This window comes from Alosa pseudoharengus, unplaced genomic scaffold, assembly GCF_046254945.1.
Source record: "Alosa pseudoharengus isolate Yale_2024_CS ecotype anadromous, Long Island Sound unplaced genomic scaffold, YU_APseudo_1.1 YU_APseudo_1.1_scf_7, whole genome shotgun sequence".
Taxonomy (NCBI): Eukaryota; Metazoa; Chordata; class Actinopteri; order Clupeiformes; family Clupeidae; genus Alosa; species Alosa pseudoharengus.
This window is the reverse complement of record NW_027468859.1, coordinates 28295121-28315387: the sequence shown is the minus strand read 5'-3', so window position 1 is coordinate 28315387 and position 20267 is coordinate 28295121. Positions and strand designations below refer to the sequence as shown.

Sequence of the window (20267 nt, the reverse complement as noted above, 5' to 3'; positions counted from 1 at the left end):
TTATTTTTGGCCACAAAAAACATTTATGTTTAAACAAAACACGTGATATACACATCATAACTTTTATCTTCAACTTACTCGCCTTTCACAACAAAAACTTCTATCAGGCAATCATTTACTGGCTTAAAATGCCTATAGCGCACACTGTCTCCTATAGGAATCAAACTGCAACTGCAGTGTTTATCCAAAAAGGTACTGATAGGTCACTGTAGTGGGTGCAATTTGTCTTTTTCAGGGTTTTTTTCCTTCATATTTTTACATGCCCGTGGCCTAATTAAATGCAACCAAACTATCTACACGTCAGGCCAACTGAGCATTCAGAGCTGTCCCTTTTTTCAGTAACTTGTATTTTCATGTCACAAACTTCCAGATCCAAAGATACTTTTTGCTCAAAAACAAAGCAGAGAGAACACTCTCTGACGGCGTCACAGCAACACACCTTGAAGTTCTCTCCGAATCACTGTGTCTATCGCCGGGTGCAGTGGCGTGTGCCTATAATCCAAGCGTCGCTGAGGCTGGCGGATCGTTTGAGCTCAGGGGTTCTGGGCTGCATCGGACTATGCCGATCGGGTGTCCGCGCTAAGTTCGGTATCGATATGGTGCTCCTGGGGGAGCCCGGGACCACCAGGTCGCCTAAGGAGGGGTGCACCGGCCCAGGTCGGAAACGGAGCAGGTCAAAGCCCCCGTGCCGATCAGTAGTGGGATCGCGCCTGTGAATAGGCGCTGCAGTGCAGCCTGAGCAATACAGCGGGACCCAGTCTTTTAAACTCAGCCTCTTTATTTTTGGCCACAAAAAACATTTATGTTTAAACAAAACACGTGATATACACATCATAACTTTTATCTTCAACTTACTCGCCTTTCACAACAAAAACTTCTATCAGGCAATCATTTACTGGCTTAAAATAACTATAGCGCACACTGTCTCCTATAGGAATCAAACTGCAACTGCAGTGTTTATCCAAAAAGGTACTGATAGGTCACTGTAGTGGGTGCAATTTGTCTTTTTCAGGGGTTTTTTCCTTCATATTTTTACATGCCCGTGGCCTAATTAAATGCAACCAAACTATCTACACGTCAGGCCAACTGAGCATTCAGAGCTGTCCCTTTTTTCAGTAACTTGTATTTTCATGTCACAAACTTCCAGATCCAAAGATACTTTTTGCTCAAAAACAAAGCAGAGAGAACACTCTCTGACGGCGTCACAGCAACACACCTTGAAGTTCTCTCCGAATCACTGTGTCTATCGCCGGGTGCAGTGGCGTGCGTCTATAATCCAAGCGTCTGGGAGGCTGAGGCTGGCGGATCGTTTGAGCTCAGGGGTTCTGGGCTGCATCGGACTATGCCGATCGGGTGTCCGCGCTAAGTTCGGTATCGATATGGTGCTCCTGGGGGAGCCCGGGACCACCAGGTCGCCTAAGGAGGGGTGCACCGGCCCAGGTCGGAAACGGAGCAGGTCAAAGCCCCCGTGCCGATCAGTAGTGGGATCGCGCCTGTGAATAGGCGCTGCAGTGCAGCCTGAGCAATACAGCGGGACCCAGTCTTTTAAACTCAGCCTTTTTATTTTTGGCCACAAAAAACATTTATGTTTAAACAAAACACGTGATATACACATCATAACTTTTATCTTCAACTTACTCGCCTTTCACAACAAAAACTTCTATCAGGCAATCATTTACTGGCTTAAAATGCCTATAGCGCACACTGTCTCCTATAGGAATCAAACTGCAACTGCAGTGTTTATCCAAAAAGGTACTGATAGGTCACTGTAGTGGGTGCAATTTGTCTTTTTCAGGGGTTTTTTCCTTCATATTTTTACATGCCCGTGGCCTAATTAAATGCAACCAAACTATCTACACGTCAGGCCAACTGAGCATTCAGAGCTGTCCCTTTTTTCAGTAACTTGTATTTTCATGTCACAAACTTCCAGATCCAAAGATACTTTTTGCTCAAAAACAAAGCAGAGAGAACACTCTCTGACGGCGTCACAGCAACACACCTTGAAGTTCTCTCCGAATCACTGTGTCTATCGCCGGGTGCAGTGGCGTGCGCCTATAATCCAAGCGTCTGGGAGGCTGAGGCTGGCGGATCGTTTGAGCTCAGGGGTTCTGGGCTGCATCGGACTATGCCGATCGGGTGTCCGCGCTAAGTTCGGTATCGATATGGTGCTCCTGGGGGAGCCCGGGACCACCAGGTCGCCTAAGGAGGGGTGCACCGGCCCAGGTCGGAAACGGAGCAGGTCAAAGCCCCCGTGCCGATCAGTAGTGGGATCGCGCCTGTGAATAGGCGCTGCAGTGCAGCCTGAGCAATACAGCGGGACCCAGTCTTTTAAACTCAGCCTCTTTATTTTTGGCCACAAAAAACATTTATGTTTAAACAAAACACGTGATATACACATCATAACTTTTATCTTCAACTTACTCACCTTTCACAACAAAAACTACTATCAGGCAATCATTTACTGGCTTAAAATGCCTATAGCGCACACTGTCTCCTATAGGAATCAAACTGCAACTGCAGTGTTTATCCAAAAAGGTACTGATAGGTCACTGTAGTGGGTGCAATTTGTCTTTTTCAGGGGTTTTTTCCTTCATATTTTTACATGCCCGTGGCCTAATTAAATGCAACCAAACTATCTACACGTCAGGCCAACTGAGCATTCAGAGCTGTCCCTTTTTTCAGTAACTTGTATTTTCATGTCACAAACTTCCAGATCCAAAGATACTTTTTGCTCAAAAACAAAGCAGAGAGAACACTCTCTGACGGCGTCACAGCAACACACCTTGAAGTTCTCTCCGAATCACTGTGTCTATCGCCGGGTGCAGTGGCGTGCGCCTATAATCCAAGCGTCTGGGAGGCTGAGGCTGGCGGATCGTTTGAGCTCAGGGGTTCTGGGCTGCATCGGACTATGCCGATCGGGTGTCCGCGCTAAGTTCGGTATCGATATGGTGCTCCTGGGGGAGCCCGGGACCACCAGGTCGCCTAAGGAGGGGTGCACCGGCCCAGGTCGGAAACGGAGCAGGTCAAAGCCCCCGTGCCGATCAGTAGTGGGATCGCGCCTGTGAATAGGCGCTGCAGTGCAGCCTGAGCAATACAGCGGGACTCAGCCTCTTTATTTTTGGCCACAAAAAACATTTATGTTTAAACAAAACACGTGATATACACATCATAACTTTTATCTTCAACTTACTCGCCTTTCACAACAAAAACTTCTATCAGGCAATCATTTACTGGCTTAAAATGCCTATAGCGCACACTGTCTCCTATAGGAATCAAACTGCAACTGCAGTGTTTATCCAAAAAGGTACTGATAGGTCACTGTAGTGGGTGCAATTTGTCTTTTTCAGGGGTTTTTTCCTTCATATTTTTACATGCCCGTGGCCTAATTAAATGCAACCAAACTATCTACACGTCAGGCCAACTGAGCATTCAGAGCTGTCCCTTTTTTCAGTAACTTGTATTTTCATGTCACAAACTTCCAGATCCAAAGATACTTTTTGCTCAAAAACAAAGCAGAGAGAACACTCTCTGACGGCGTCACAGCAACACACCTTGAAGTTCTCTCCGAATCACTGTGTCTATCGCCGGGTGCAGTGGCGTGCGCCTATAATCCAAGCGTCTGGGAGGCTGAGGCTGGCGGATCGTTTGAGCTCAGGGGTTCTGGGCTGCATCGGACTATGCCGATCGGGTGTCCGCGCTAAGTTCGGTATCGATATGGTGCTCCTGGGGGAGCCCGGGACCACCAGGTCGCCTAAGGAGGGGTGCACCGGCCCAGGTCGGAAACGGAGCAGGTCAAAGCCCCCGTGCCGATCAGTAGTGGGATCGCGCCTGTGAATAGGCGCTGCAGTGCAGCCTGAGCAATACAGCGGGACCCAGTCTTTTAAACTCAGCCTCTTTATTTTTGGCCACAAAAAACATTTATGTTTAAACAAAACACGTGATATACACATCATAACTTTTATCTTCAACTTACTCGCCTTTCACAACAAAAACTTCTATCAGGCAATCATTTACTGGCTTAAAATGCCTATAGCGCACACTGTCTCCTATAGGAATCAAACTGCAACTGCAGTGTTTATCCAAAAAGGTACTGATAGGTCACTGTAGTGGGTGCAATTTGTCTTTTTCAGGGGTTTTTTCCTTCATATTTTTACATGCCCGTGGCCTAATTAAATGCAACCAAACTATCTACACGTCAGGCCAACTGAGCATTCAGAGCTGTCCCTTTTTTCAGTAACTTGTATTTTCATGTCACAAACTTCCAGATCCAAAGATACTTTTTGCTCAAAAACAAAGCAGAGAGAACACTCTCTGACGGCGTCACAGCAACACACCTTGAAGTTCTCTCCGAATCACTGTGTCTATCGCCGGGTGCAGTGGCGTGCGCCTATAATCCAAGCGTCTGGGAGGCTGAGGCTGGCGGATCGTTTGAGCTCAGGGGTTCTGGGCTGCATCGGACTATGCCGATCGGGTGTCCGCGCTAAGTTCGGTATCGATATGGTGCTCCTGGGGGAGCCCGGGACCACCAGGTCGCCTAAGGAGGGGTGCACCGGCCCAGGTCGGAAACGGAGCAGGTCAAAGCCCCCGTGCCGATCAGTAGTGGGATCGCGCCTGTGAATAGGCGCTGCAGTGCAGCCTGAGCAATACAGCGGGACCCAGTCTTTTAAACTTACTCGTCTTTTTCTGTTATGTTACATTACACATCACATTTGACTTTGGTCAAGAAGTGTCTGCTAAATGTAATGTTTAATGAACCAGACACGTAGCGTATTGTGCTAGTCCAGTTCCCTCAGCTGTCTTGCAAAATATTATGAACGGCTCATTGTAGTTCCACACTAGGTTATTATTCTACATGAAAGAGTGAAGTTGGTGTATCTGTACATAAATATGCTTAGTTGAAATGGGGGGAAATAATTTTACCATCCGACTTAAGAGTCTGACAACTAGAGAAATGGCTTGTTAGCTACAATAAGAAACAGAAGGGAAAAATAATTTGCTACAAAGCCTTCACTCTCGTCTTACTACTTTCTCACACCAGTTTTCCCCTATGGTTTGCTTGCTTATTAATTTCATAGTCAAAACTTTTTTGTGTTTGTTTCATCAAAGGTTGCTTATTAGCAGTCTTAATGTTGTGGAATATTTTGCAGTCCAGATACTACCAACAGTCTGTTTTTCATATTTGTTTTTATTTTATTGTGGAATTTTCCACAGTTGAAAGATAAGGCAGGCACCAAGGCCACATTCTTCCCCCCTTCTCCTCACTGTCTGGGTAGAGAATGTTCTCTTTGACTTTTGGAAAACATAAGGTAATTGAATAATTCTGCTTCCATAGCCACAGGCTTCACCACTCAAGGGCAAAGAGACTCAATCGAGAAATCAGTTCCCACTTGAAACTTGGTAATAAATATCTAAACCTTTGTTGAGCATGTTCATTTTTTTTTTTCAGAATTGAAGATTTTCACCCTACCTCAAATGAGAATGGACAGATTAGGAAAAAAATAAACATTGAAGAGCTTTGTGACACAAGACCTAAAAGTGATGCAATTATCTTGTCTCATCTTACAGTTCATCCTGCCACTGTGATGAGCACAATGACATGAGCCAACATTTTACTATTTTGGAATAAGCCCTGATATGTCCAAGAGGCAGTAGTTTCACAAGGAACAGTTCGGGTGCATTCAACAACACATTTCCATCACACGTGCTGATGTTTACCTTGCTTCAGGCTGAATTTGACGTGTTTGTCAGCTTATTAAAGTGGGAAATGTATTAAAGGCAGTCGGCAAAAAATTGTGAAAGTAAGCCATTTTGAAACAACAGTCAAAATTAAAAGCGCGGCACTATACTGGTTTTCCCAAATTCCAGAAGAGTTATTCTTAAAGAGCGCGGGAACATGTCAGTTTAATACACATATTTGTAGAAATATTATTCTACGTAAGGTTATCCATGGGGGGAAAATCTATCTAGGGAATGAGAAATAAGTATAGACATACCGAGAATACTATAGAATGCTTTACTGCACAAACAACATTCCGAAAATATGTGCAGAGCTTTACAAAAACAAAAATTCTATATTCAAATCATTTTTTTTAAAATCTCTTTAAACAAAACCATGACAAGACAAAGTTCAAGTCAACTAAAACTACTGAACAATCAAATATTGAACCAAACAAATTCAAACATCAGGTCATGCCAACAAGTCTTCTGCAGGTGTGATTCTTCTTAACTGGAGAAAGAAGGGGAGACATAAGAACAAAAAAAGTTACTGGTTACTTGTGATCATATCAGTATCTTTTCAGTGCAAGGACACATTTATCAATATTTTTATCCAAGCTTCAGTAAGTTAGGAGACCTCTGTAGTAAGCACTAAGTACTTATTCTAGTCAATCAAGGCACAAACTCTATTCCCTGGTCAGCATGGGTCTGCCTCTTAAAGAGGCAGTCTGCATTATGTCTTTAAGGAAAGCTGTTGATATTTGTGCGGAACAGCTAATGGGCCAGTCTTTTATTCGTTGAAAGTGCCCAGTCTTGCTTGACCCACTGCCTCAGTTAACTCATGGCCTAATTTAGTTTGTGTGATCAGATCTCTCTTGCTTCATAAATCTTATGTATGTTCAGAGGATTTTGGACTTCTTGCTCAAAGCAAGTCTGAATATTTTTTTGTGAAAGTGAAAGTGAAAGTTTTATCTGAACTTATGATTAACTGATCTGATTAGAACTGATTAGAACATGTTAGTTGTAATGTATGTAAGCTGTTGCTGGGACATTTCATATAAGAAATTAAGAAATTCACCTCAGTGTAACGGAGGCGAACTGAGCTAGCGTGCTAGTTGCCCGTGTAAATCCTCACAGCCCTAACCTTAAGAACACTTCTAACTGCTGAGTTGAAAGCCTGGGCTTTTAGCTCAGTGGTTAGAGCGTTCGACTCCCATGCCGGTGTGTGTTGAGGTGGCGGGTTCGAGGGCCGTGATCGGCGGATGAATTACGACCTCTGTTACATCAGGATGAAGAGTCTTCACTCATTTCAAATCATCAACTTGCCATTTACATACACTCTGTATCTGTGTCTGTGGTTACGTACCTGCTCTGAGTCTTCGTCCATTTCAGAGCATGACGCGGGGGCACCGAGGTCGAGGGGTGGTAGAAGCTGCATCCTTGGCGTTTGCACTGGCCAGCAAACCTGCAAGGCTACACACACACACACACACACACACAATATCCTCAAACTCAAATTCAAATAAGACTTCTCTCATACATTAATAATAAGCAAACTGATTTCAAGTCCAAAGAAACAGAAAGATGTAACGGGGTAAACAGCCATTCTTCATCATGTGCTACCATTACAAATTAAGACACGCACGCACACGCACGCACAAGAAGACTCAAGGCTCAAACCTTAACATTCTCAGACACATGAAAGGCCACCAGGCACACTCACCTTTGGATGATAAAAGGGGCAGTCCATCTTCTTGCAGTCTGGGAAGAAGCGGCAGATGGTGGGGGGCTGTGCTGCAGCTACTGCGGCCACTGTAAAACAACCCAGGAGTTCACTTTACACTATTGCACATTACATTATTAGTGACTGCACATGATGTTATCCAGAGCCACTTAAAGTGAGCTAACTACATGGGCACTGGGCAGTCCCCTTCTGGAGCAACTTGGTGTTGGGTGCCTTAGGGACACAATGGTTGTAGAATTGACAATCCTGGGGTATCCTACAGTACTTGTAAGCCAGATCCCCAACCACTAGACCACCCACCACCCATTAACCCAACCCAATGGCTCTCTTACGAAAGGATTCTGAGGACGGAAACAGCAGAAAGGATGGGTGAGGGGGTGGGGGTGTGAAGGGGAGTGTGTGTGTGGGGGGGTGCTCACCTGGTCGAGGCAGGTTGGGTGCTCCTCTGCGGCTAACGTGCGTGAATGGGCAGTCAGGTTTCTTACACTTGGCATCAAATTTACAGTTGGGGTGGACGAACAGGCACTTGTCACCAAACTTGCAATTGGGGAAGGTTCTGAAAGGGGGGGGACATAAGAACAAACAAACAAACAAACAAACAAACAAACAAACAAACATTCGTGTCAGCACATAATCATGAGAGGTCATGATGCTTTTAATAACTGTACGTACACACCGCCGGGGACTTGAGCTGCAAAAGATACAGGAAGTCATTCATTTTCAATGGAAGCCGGCTTCTCTCAGCTGCAAGAAGCGGCAAATCCGTCAGCGTCGCGTTTTGGGCTTGTTGAGCGACCAGAGCGTCAAGCATAAAGTTGAAAGTTGGTCAGCGGCAAACGACCAGCAACATAGAATGCTGCCACGTCAGAGCAGCCAAAGCGTCAAAAGCTCTTTGACAAGCGTCCTTGACATGGCGGCCAGAGCTTCTTTTGCAGCTCAATTCGGCGGTGGCGTGTACGTACAGTAACGAATGAACAGGAACGCAAAATACAGATGAGAATTACTTTTACAAGGTTACATGCGTCCCAGTGTGATTTAATCATTACGCTTGAATTAAAAACATTCCATTACAAAATACTCTTTTGAAAATAAACTAGGGCTGTCAAAATAATTTATTAATTTCAATTCATTAATTTGAGAAAAAATAACTGATTAAAAAAAATAACGCAGATTAATCGATTCTGTATGACATTTGACCCCGAGCCATTGTAGTCAGTAACCATTAGACTGTAAAATGAAGGAGAGAGAAGAAAATGTGCTGCCTAGATCATTGATTGGAACTTTTACTTTTCAAAAACGGCTTGATGGTGTTGATATTAATAAAGTGTTAATTAAAATAAAGTCCTCTGCAATGTATGTGATAAAAAAAAAACTTCTTCCCGAAGCACTTTTGAATTTATTTCCTCAGCATATTAGGTCATATCATAGATTATTATGGCCATTATTAAAATAATAATAAAAGAGTTTTTGAACTTTAATGTCACTAATGCTGATTATTCAATGATTCATTTGAATTTAAATATTTAAAATACTTTCGCAGCAAAAATCATATATGCGATTAATTTAGATGAATTAATCACAGAGTATGTAATTAATTAGATTATTTTTTTTAATCGATTGACAGCCCTAAAATAAACATTCCTCAACACTTACTTGCACTGGGTGGTGGGATGGTGGTACACACAATCATCCCCACTTTTACAGACTGGCCAAAACTTGCAGCGTTCCAGAACTTTCTGTCGCTTCACAGGGACGGGCTCTTGATCCATCATGTCACTGTCCTCCGCATCCATATCCTCCTCTAATGTAAAACCATCTATTAGGCATCCATATACTCTTCTAATGTAAAAATCTATTAGGCATCCAGATACTCTTCTAATGTAAACATCTATTAGGCATCCAACACGATAAAGGCCAACTACAGTACATAAGTCACAATGTGGCACTGTGTTTAACTTAAAAAAAACTGGGAATGAATGACAGCCAGACCAAGCTCTTCACTAGTCTGCATTGTGCTGCTTTGTGTAATTTCATTTTAGATTGAAAGGTGTGGAGCTGAAGTTAAATCCACTACTCCTACCCTCTTGTGGACCGAGAGATCTAGTCTGGCCACTCAACAGCCAGCTCTCGTCGCCACCACCTGTTCACGCTACCTGGACTTCTTCCGCAGACTAGATCCACTAGATCGTGCACTGGCAGACACAGTTGTGTAACCTGTGCCCAGATGTAACTGTTTTTAACTCCACTCCAAAACCAAGAGCTTTGACAAAAGATGTCAGCACAGCTAGCCTAAGTAGCTATGTTCATAGCACAGTATAGAGATTGGTGCTCAAGGATGGCAAATAAAAACTGAAGGGACGACACACACACATCCCCAACACCATTTTGTTGGGTGTAGAATCAAATCAGTAGTAAGAGAAAAAAAAATAATAACGACTCCCACGCCAAGAATACCGTGGGATAACATGCGTTCATGCACTGCTTTTCCTCAGGGATACCCACCGTCTGAGAAGCTGACGACCTTCTGCAGTCGCTGGTGGGCACCGAGTCGCTCTCGGATCTTCAGTCCCAGACCAGGTGGGTCTGCGGGCCTGTCCACTCTGGGCACGTCGCTGTCGTCCACATCCATGTCCTGGTCGCCGCGGCTGGCCAGCGGGCTAGGTACCCCGTCCAGCGTCACGATGAACTTAGGACTCGCAGGGGCTGCCTCAGGTCGCTCCCTATGAGAACGGGTGGAGAAAATGACAATGTTCCAACAGATAACACAGCAATGCAGATGTGAAAAAAAACAGGCCAACCAATCATATCCTTTTTTTTTTTTTTAAGTTAGCAGAAAAAGGTGTGGAAGAGGGACAGGGGGTAACCACACACACACACACACACACACACACACACACACACACACACACACACACACACACACACACACACACACACACACACACACACACACACACACACACACACACACACACACACACACACACACACACTCTCACACACACACACACACACACACACACACACACACACACACTCACTAAGAGACCAGTGGCGACTGGTGACCAAATTTTGAATAAAAACAATGTGTATGGAAAGGCATATGATGGTGAACTAGAGTAGTGGCAGGAGTGCTGTGGTTTACTGCACCTGGGCTGGACCATACGGAGTGGGGTGAGTGGGGTGGTGGGAGCGGCGGCGGGGGTGGGGGCTGTAGTGGACGGGACCTCCTGCAGCTGAACAGAGGTGCCCAACCGGCTCCTGACTGAGGGCGTCTCCTCCAGCTCCGGTCGCTTCACAATGAAGGAGCGCGTGTCAAAGGCCTTCAGCCTGTTCATGTCACACAGCTGGGTCTCTGAGCAGGGCAGAGGGAGAGGCTGCATTCAGACTAACACATATTCACACAGCTGGGCACTGAGCAGGGCTGAGGGAGAGGCTGCATTCAGACTAACACATATTCACACAGCTGGGCCTCTGAGCAGGGCTGAGGGAGAGGCTGCATTCAGACTAAAGGCCCATTCACACCAAGAACGATAACGATAACTATAAATATATATCGTTCTCATTAATATGAATGACTACGTTCACACATAAACTATAACGATAACGACATGAAGAGCGATATCGTTGGAGATCACTTTCAGAGCGATTTTCAGAACGATAAAAAGCTAATAGCCAATCAGAACCCATAGAATTTTAACCGTCACATTCATTAACACAAGGAGAGACTCTGTTTATCGTTGTTCAGTGTGAACGCTTTTATCGTTATGGTTATAGTTATCGTTATCGTTCTTGGTGTGAATGGGCCTTAACACATATTCACATGCCTCTGAGCAGGGCTGAGGGAGAGGCTGCATTCAGACAAAGGCTGCATTCAGACCATTCTATTTTTTACAGTCTATGATTCAGACAAACACTTTTTACCTTTTTCTCACTTTTAATCAGCACTACTGCCTCCAATATGTGCGTTCCAAAACTACTTACAATACTCATAGCACTTAAATTGCACTCAAGGTTCAATTCAGACTTCAGGGACATGGTAACACTATTTTGTGCTCATTAAAACGTAAACGTTTCTGATTTGAGAAAAAGAAAAGAAAAGCAGCATCAAGATACTGACTAAGGGAGAAATGTGGTGCAGATGGCTGCTCTATCACATTTTGGTCAAAGTGCCCACGGGAACCTCGGGGGCAACCCCGACCCAAGGACATTGCTATCTCCCACTCATTACCTGTTCCTGGAGGAATTTAGATCTATGCCGCTTGGCATCGACATTCAACAGCAGTTAGCGCTAAGACGATACCCCCAATTAGTCATAAACTGACTAAAAGGGTCACGATCCTACCCGATCAAGAACTTCACATAACACAATGTCAAACTTCACATAGAGCAATGTCAAACTTTCATAGGCAATGTCAGAGACTTCATTCTTATTATAAGTCGTTGTAGCATCAGAATTTGTGTTAAGTGTTAAGTAAAAGAATTGCATTGTGTTCCTTTAACCCTTAAAAGGTGTAGTGTCACACAGGTGTGATGGAAATGTTGGAAAATGTTGTAAAGAATATCTGGGTTCATTGAATTCAAGATAGAATTTTAGAACCTTCAATTGTTGCAGAATGGAAATCTTATGTCAGAATGTTCAAAAACCCACACCTTTAAGGATGATGGGTTAAGGATGATGACCGTACCGTAGTCTGGCTGCTGGGGCGGTTCCTCGTCCTCCGGCACCTCCTCCACCTGGAGCCGCGAGGACAGTGACCTGGACTGACCTGAGAGAACAGAAGCTGCAGAAGCAGCTATGGAAATGATAAAGAACAGAAACACACTGCGGTCAGGGTGGGAAATACACATGACCATCTTCAAAGAGAAATATATACAAGATATATAACTCAGACTGTTTTTGTTGCGTGTTTCTTCCCCCAATTCATTTGTTGTGTGTGTGTGTGTGTGTGTGTGTGTGTGTGTGCGCGTTCAAGTGTAAACTAGTTGTAGGTAACACAGTTTGGCACTAACCGAGTTGTGCCTCTGGTGTGATAAGCCCCTGCAGCTGCTCCTGGACGAAGCGGATGGCGCTCTTCATCTCCTCGCTGCTGGGACGGGTGCGTGGGGCTACTGGGACCGTCTGCCTCCGTGGACCTGGGGGGGGTGGGGGGGCGGTCAACAGGGGGTGGGTCAACACTCCAGTCAACAGCTCATATTGTCATGATGCTCACAGGTCTGTTTTTACATACGAATGAAATGTTCCAACAATTCAATTGTGAACAACACAAAACGGTATACGGACACACTACGGGCATTTTTACCTGTTGTGCGGCTTGTTGTGTAACTGGTCGTCTTGGTAATAGACTGCTGTGCGTCTGAGATCGCCTTCAAGATCAAGTTTTTGTTGGCCTGCTTGGCGGGTGGAAGAGAGGGCCTATGCCAGCAACATACATACATATATTTATATCAAATATTTTATACACATGGGCTTGTGCTTTAACCTGACTCTCGCCAGATGAATTTCATTCCGCCTAGCTCCACTCATCCATCTGGGATCGCATCATTGGAGAGGTGTTTCAGAAGGCTGGGCCTCATCAAAAATCCTTGCATATGATTGGATAAGCCACTTATCCGTCATCTTTATTGACGTGCTACTTCAACCACTCACATCGAAGCCAACCCGTGAAGCTGATGAGAGCCGCCATTGTTGTCTGAATCAAAACACTCAGTCGCTTCTACGCTACGTCACATCTATAAAACTCCCGCCCTGCGTCCTGATTGGCTCTACCATAAAATCTGGTGCCGAAATTACTCTCAACGAAAGCGATCCCATATGGATGTGAGCGGAGCTAGGCGGAACGAAATTCATCTGGCAAGAGCTTTACATAAATAACCACAATATAATACATATGCCATAGATCATGTCACACACACACACACGTGTTTACACAGACGCCCTGGAATGAGACAGGACTGCATACTTGCGCTCTGGTTTGGATGGAAGGGATACTCTGCTGGAGACGCCACTCCTCGAGCCGTACTCTTCCTCATCATCGTCGTCGTCGTCCACATCATCGCTGTCCTGGCCCTCATTGGCTCCTCTGTGAACACGAACCACAGAACTGGCCACAGGGGCCTTCCTCTTCCGGTGCATCTCATCCTTGATGAGAGACGAAGAGAGACAGAGAGAGAGAGAGACAGAGAGGGAGGGAGAGAGAGGAAAAAAGACATATGATTGAAGTTAGAAGATGACTTGGATAAATTCTAATGATGTGGCTATTGTGGTTGTAGCACAATAACAGATACTTCAGAAGAGCTTGTGCGTCTCTACCCTGCTGCCGCTGCTCCTGGAACTGCGGCCGTAGGCTGAGCTTAGGCGCTCCTCCGATGGCCTGTAGCTCTCCGCCATGCGGCCCGAGCTTCGCGACGAGGCCCCCGGCGGCACCCGTGACCTGTGGAGTTCGGCCGCGGAGCGTCCTGAGATGACACGCGGGGGCCGGCCGGAAGTGACGCTCGTCTCGGCGTGGACTTCGGCGATGAGGTCGTCGTCCAGGTCGGGTTTAATGTCTATGATGGCTTCAGCAGAATGGGGTTCCATCAGGGGCTTGACTGCGGAGGTCAGTCTGGAAGCATTCTTGTCTGAAGACCCTCGCCTGAGGATGAATAGACAGATAGACAGATAGATAGATAGATAGATAACTATTGATCCTTGAGGGGACATTGTAGTGTTGCAGTAACAATAAGAGTGATAGCAAACAGGGGCTTAGAAAACAGCTGAGTTTGTGTGGTCAATGGTGATGGATCAATTGGTGATCGATTTCAGTCATGGCTTGTGCACAACACCTGCTGTGGTTGTCGTATGCAGAGCTGGAGACGCGAGCTTCTGTCCTATCGGAGCGCGAGCTGGAGACAGCCAAGGCTCTGGAGTCCTCGCCCCTCCGCTCACCGTCCCGGCTTTTGGAGATCGGGGCACTTGTGTCTGAGTCAAGCTGTGGCCTCATCGATGTCGGTTCTAAAAACACACAAGGGTGCGACGGTGTGAGGAAAACGAAAATGGCCAAAGCAAAGTCTTCAAATGTTTAATGCAATGTGGTCACAGGAATTAATATTCATATTTCAGACAATCCATTAGTCCTAACATTTTTGTACAACCCAGAAGAGGCTCAAAACTAAACTTACCAACAGCAACTGATCTAAGTTTTTCCAAGACACCATGTAACCTGTAAAAAAATGAATTAAACATTAAAACATCGTAGGTATATCGTCAAATGTCACATTCCTTTCTGCCAATTGCTGTGCAGACATACCATACTGTGAACTTGATTGTGTTGTTTCCAAGAAAAAGAGACAGATCATCTGCCATTTGCTGTGCATTTTTCTTGTTGGCCACCATAACCATTATGTAGTCAGGAAGTTCTTCATCTAGAAAGGAATTTACGGGTCATAAAGTTGGTCATAGTGCAACCTCTGCAGCCGAACACTTCACAAAGGGACATCATTCAGTTTTTGGAGAACCAATTTGCCTGCACAATGCATGACCTGCCCCTGAACTGAACCCATCAGTACCTCCCCTTGGTTAATGCAGCGGTTCATCCGATCCATAATCTAGTGTTTATTCCAATAACACATTTCGGGGTGCATGCAGCTAAAAGGTGTGGTGGGCTCAGCCTTGAGAACCAACCACAACTTTAAATGAATAATGAACGTTCTACTTACCAACATAAGCGCCAAGCTCCTGCAGTTTTCCTTTGATAGCAGCCTAAAGGAAAACCATACGTTTAGATCGCGGCAGTAATGTCAAGTATCTGAAAATTGCACGAGCTGTTGGTTAGCTGATCTTGGAAAACAACGCTCTCCTTAGCCTTCGCAACTGGCTTTATTTAGTAGTCCCTTTTCACGCTTGAGAATGGTAGGAACTCTGTCTATCAAATTACCAAAATGCTCAAGAGCAGTAACGTTAGTAGTGGTCACCATGTTTCAAGGCCCAAGAAATGCAGTGATTTTCGAATGCCTTAGACTATTAGATTATGGTATATCTAACTTGCATACTACCATTTCAATAACTATGGGTGGCAGTAACGTTAGAGCCAAGTTCACTTTGTAGCAATGCAAACTAAAATAACTAACCAAAAGTAAACAGCTTCGTGGTGAAAGTGCACATTTGATTAACGTTTCGTTAACGTTAGCTACTTGAAACCGAGACATAACGTTAACGTTATTTCAAAGTATTCTGCTAAACATTAACTGTTATTTGCAACCTGAATGCATGACTCTAAGAGACTGCCTACATACTTATCAAGCAGCTATTAGATAATGAGCATTAACAAGTAGGTATAACGTTAAATGTGTACCAAAATAATTAACTTAGCTTACAGTTAATTGTTAGCCTTAAAGCTATTCTGACGTTATGCTCCTTGCTAAACGCAGCTAGCTTCTTAGCAAAGTTAACATTGGCCAAGACGGGCCAACCAACGTTAGCCAGCTAACGTGAACTAGTGCTAGCTAGCTGGGACAGGTTGAGTAGGTGGTCTTGACATTCTTATTTACCCGTATTTTCTTGCTGATTTCTGTCCCAATCTCCATGTCTGCTGTGGTATATTCCAACACAAAAGATGATCAGTCTGCAAGAGAGTGCTGAGGAGATATGTATGGATGATATGAAACAACTAAGTACACCACACGACTAGCAGCATTACAATCACTGTCCCCTTCCTTAACAGTGGAAACTGGTATAGTGCATTGTGGGAATTATAATCTAGTTCTTCTATCAGAGAATGTATGTGATTCTATCAGCTATCCGAAAAGCTATGCGAAAATCCTATGGTGAAAACTCCTTATTGTATGACTTCTAAGAAAGTGTGTGCATTCTCTGAGAGGTAAAAGTCATTCATGTTTAATTTATGTTGCTTTGTAAACTAAAATCACTTTTTGCATATAGCGCCTCTAGTGGCTGGTAGACTTGTGACGTCATGACCATTAGGTTCAAGAAAACCAAAAACTGCTGTAGAGATCGCCGGGTGCAGTGGCGTGCGCCTGTAATCCAAGCTACTGGGAGGCTGAGGCTGGCGGATCGTTTGAGCTCAGGAGTTCTGAGCTGTTGCGGACTATGCCGATCGGGTGTCCGCACTAAGTTCGGTATCGATATGGTGCTCCTGGGGGAGCCCGGGACCACCAGGTCGTCTAAGGAGGGGTGCACCGGCCCAGGTCGGAAACGGAGCAGGTCAAAGCCCCCGTGCCGATCAGTAGTGGGATCGCGCCTGTGAATAGACGCTGCAGTGCAGCCTGAGTAATATAGCGGGACCCAGTCTTTTTCTGTCAAAATTGTTAGAATATTTGTTTGACGTGTGGAAATGGTTAACTAAAACATTTTTGCTTGATTATCAAATCGTTAAAATTGGCAGTCCATGTAGACCTGTAATCATGAAACATAAACAATATTTTAATATAAAAAAACCCTCAAAGGTTCACGCATTTTGAGTGTTTTTTTAGGTCCAAATGATAGCAAAAACACCTCACATTTTGACATTAAAACTATTAGTTCGTGCTTGTGTTGAGCACCTCCCTCTGGGTGCTACGTGTAATTTCAGGTGTAATTGCGTTGCAATTGGATAGATGACAAGTTGAGGGCGCTGTTTCGACAAATTATTGCCCACCTACAGGCACATCGTTCATTTCAAACACGTTTCAAAGGCCTTACAAATAATTTATTAGCACTTTTAGCAATTTTAACTTCATGTACAAATGTATTTGAAAAACTATTATATAAAACGTTTTAAAAGGTGTATTTTATTGCCATCGCTACATGAAATGTACAGACTGCCTTGGAGTTAACTCACATTCAACACAATGTCAGTTTTAAAGATTACTTTAACAGATAATCAATCAAACAAAACAAAAAACAGTGTACAAGATGCTCAGTATACTTTGCTGAGGTTTAAGTGACATAAGTGCTTCTGAGAGAGTTTCTTAGGGTGTTTACTCTCAATTATTTGATCAAGTTGATGTGGTGTCCATGGCAGTGTGTTCCTTATATGTAGTTAGTTCCATATTAATTTCAGTTCAATTTCAAGTGTTAGTATACTGATGGTACCACTACACAGTAACTCATATCATCCCCCATGTGCTTCACCTCACTGTGTGTTCACTGTGTGCTGAGTGTTTTTCACTAATTCACGGATTGGGATAAATGCAGAGACCAAATTTCCCTCACAGGATCAAAAGAGTATACTTATACTTATAAGTATACTTATACTTTCACACACACACACACACAAAGATATTCCAAAGGCACCTGAAGAGGCAGGCCGTTTTCTGTCTAGTACTTTCACAAAAGCTCCCAAACACAGCTAATTCTGTTAACATCTATCCGCCACGATCTCAATAAACACAACACAAACAGATGCAGTTAGGTATATTGCCTTTTTATTTACAGGTCTTACAACTCATGGTCTTCAGGGTGGTAAAGCTCACTCACTAAACGGTATATGTATGAGGGAGCATTTCCACCAATGTTGGAGATGAAGAGTGTGATGAGCTCTGGAGGAACGTAGTCAAACACGGGGCAGTGTACGTTCACCTTGGAGAGGATTTCACCTGGAAATGAAAACCAACATGTGTCTCTCTAATACCCTGTCACACGTGAATCTAATGCCATGGCACAACCAACAACTACCAGTTCAGTTGCAATGTAGAAAAAAATCCCAGAATTCCAGTTTGGAATATTTACAGTCTGTCCCATTGACTAACAGTTTTGTTACCTTCAGAGAAGGGAAGAACTTCATGTGGGGACACAAACTTGTGGAAAGTGTCCTCTTCATTAGGGAACTGAAAAGGGAGAATGTGATAAAAGCAAAACAGAAAAGAATAAACCGCTTTTACCACTGGCCTTAGCATGGACAGCAAAGCAATGGCAATATTACAGTATAGCTCATCTAAACAAGAAACACAAAACATTTAAATCAAAATAGTCGAGGAAAAAGAAGAACACAAGAATAGATTTAGCACATTCATAGGTTCAAAAGGAAGTGTCAAGCAGTGGAACCTTTCAAAAGAAAGAACAATGTGGATGAGGAATAATAACAGCATGTTATGTAATTTACCTGTGGCGACAGCTTGAACATCGGAGCACACACAATAAGTGGAGTCGAGTGGTGCTTGGCAGCCAGTGCCAGTGTGTGTGTCCCGTTGACAGCTCGCAGTCCTCCATTTGCCAGCACAGTCTGTGTACCAATGATGACCTAGGCAGTAGACACAAATAATCCACTGAGCAGGGAATACTTAAATATTTTAAAAGCTGCCAGTTTAGCAACAATATATAAACAATCACTATTACTGACTGGAGAAAATGTATAAATGCAAAAATTCAGTAGAATCCAATGAAGCAGGGTGTATATTTCACGTGTCTATTACCATTCATTTATCTATTCATTAACCATTAGGTGTCAATGACGCACAATGTGCATGTAAATTCACACCTTGTTAACCCGGGACATCACAGCAAATATGGCAGCATCAGCAATGACAGTTGTCTCAATGTCAGCTTCCGATAGGCTGGTAGCCATCTCATGACCCTGGAATGAATAAGGAAAAAGTCTCATTTGCTGACAGCAAACTAATCAGAAGAGTATATACAAAAGAACAAACAGCAAAGACATACCTGACAGAAAGGAGCACACTCTGCCACAATGACATGGAATTTACGCTTTCTCGCCGCGTCTTTTAAGAAGGCCTCTACTGTTCGAGAGCGTCCAATTGTCATGATGACCTCATTAGAATGGATGTGCTCCAAAGCTTGCATGGCAATGTTGTCTGTGGTTCCCTCTGTAAACAATCAGAAGACAAGTTTGGCTTTCCATCACTCAAGAATGGATGGAATGTTTAGAAGTTCAAGCGAACGTTGGAGGACTAGCTTCAGGCCACATATTTAGGATTTACCCAATTCAGTGAGGAGCTCGTTTATTGCTTCTATCACGTTAGCTTTAAGTGACGGGAAGTGTTGCCTGAAGTTATCATCGCTCAGTCCCCCAGATGTCAGAAGTTTGTGAAGAGAATCCTGCTGATCAGTTTCTTCACTACTCCCTGTAGACCTGAAGTCATTAAAACAATATCTTTAACATTTTCTTTTCCAATAATGTTTAATGCACTAGGGTGAAATCATCCTTGACCTAGACCCACCTGGCATACTCTTCTCTGATGATCTTCAACACTCTGCGTACCATGTTGCCTACTGTGGTCTCAGATGGCTGAGCAGCTGTCATCCGTCTCCCCTCCTTGCGTATGATCTCCATCAGATCCCCTGCAATTCATTGAACCACATCATGGTGATTTAATAATCTAGTCATGTTAAGTCATGGTTGCTGTTATTATTTGCACTGCCATCTGTGTGCATTTCCTCTGATCAGTTGCCACTTCATAAATGAAAACCTTTCGCTGTGTTATTTAAAGTCAATCTGATCTCGGGGTACCAGCCACAGATCGCTGTTAACATTTTTACTGACCAGCGCTGCTCCATCGTGCTTGCGCTGTGATCCTCCGTAACAGGGCTGTGGTTTCTCGGGCTGTCTCTCCAGCACCACGGAGTGGTCCTGCCCCACTTCCTCCACGTTTCAGTTCAGCAAGGAAGGCCTCTATGCGTTCCGAGAGGTCTGTTCCTTTATCGGCACCAGGCATAGTTACTTGAGTCAATAAATCCCAAAACTACTTGTTTGTGTAGGCCAGTCGCTCAAAAACACACTGGGTACAGCCACAGCGTTGACAGCAACATTACCCAGGAAATACTATCAACACATCCGGGTCAATTGAAAGTGGGTGAAAAGAAATGCCACTA

General features: G+C 44.2%; 2 protein-coding genes across 2 annotated transcripts; both read right to left on the bottom strand.

Annotated features, from left to right (window-relative positions):
* Nucleotides 1-5999: 5999 nt before the first annotated feature.
* Nucleotides 6000-16310, bottom strand: zc3h14 (zinc finger CCCH-type containing 14). The gene is made up of 17 exons (XM_076272415.1): nt 15989-16310; nt 15158-15200; nt 14749-14863; nt 14621-14661; nt 14285-14453; nt 13773-14094; nt 13423-13601; nt 12763-12875; nt 12473-12595; nt 12148-12255; nt 10610-10814; nt 9962-10179; nt 9113-9260; nt 7879-8015; nt 7439-7527; nt 7082-7188; nt 6000-6226 (listed from the first exon to the last, which is right to left on the bottom strand). Exons 1-17 carry the CDS (start codon nt 16022-16024, stop codon nt 6223-6225), a joined length of 2157 nt encoding a protein of 718 aa, XP_076128530.1. The 5' UTR covers nt 16025-16310; the 3' UTR covers nt 6000-6222.
* Nucleotides 16311-17841: 1531 nt separating this feature from the next.
* eif2b2 (eukaryotic translation initiation factor 2B, subunit 2 beta) lies at nt 17842-20219 on the bottom strand. Its single transcript, XM_076272248.1, has 8 exons — nt 19939-20219; nt 19616-19736; nt 19376-19527; nt 19098-19261; nt 18916-19011; nt 18541-18678; nt 18199-18265; nt 17842-18034 (listed from the first exon to the last, which is right to left on the bottom strand). Exons 1-8 carry the CDS (start codon nt 20108-20110, stop codon nt 17877-17879), a joined length of 1068 nt encoding a protein of 355 aa, XP_076128363.1. The 5' UTR covers nt 20111-20219; the 3' UTR covers nt 17842-17876.
* Nucleotides 20220-20267: the final 48 nt, after the last annotated feature.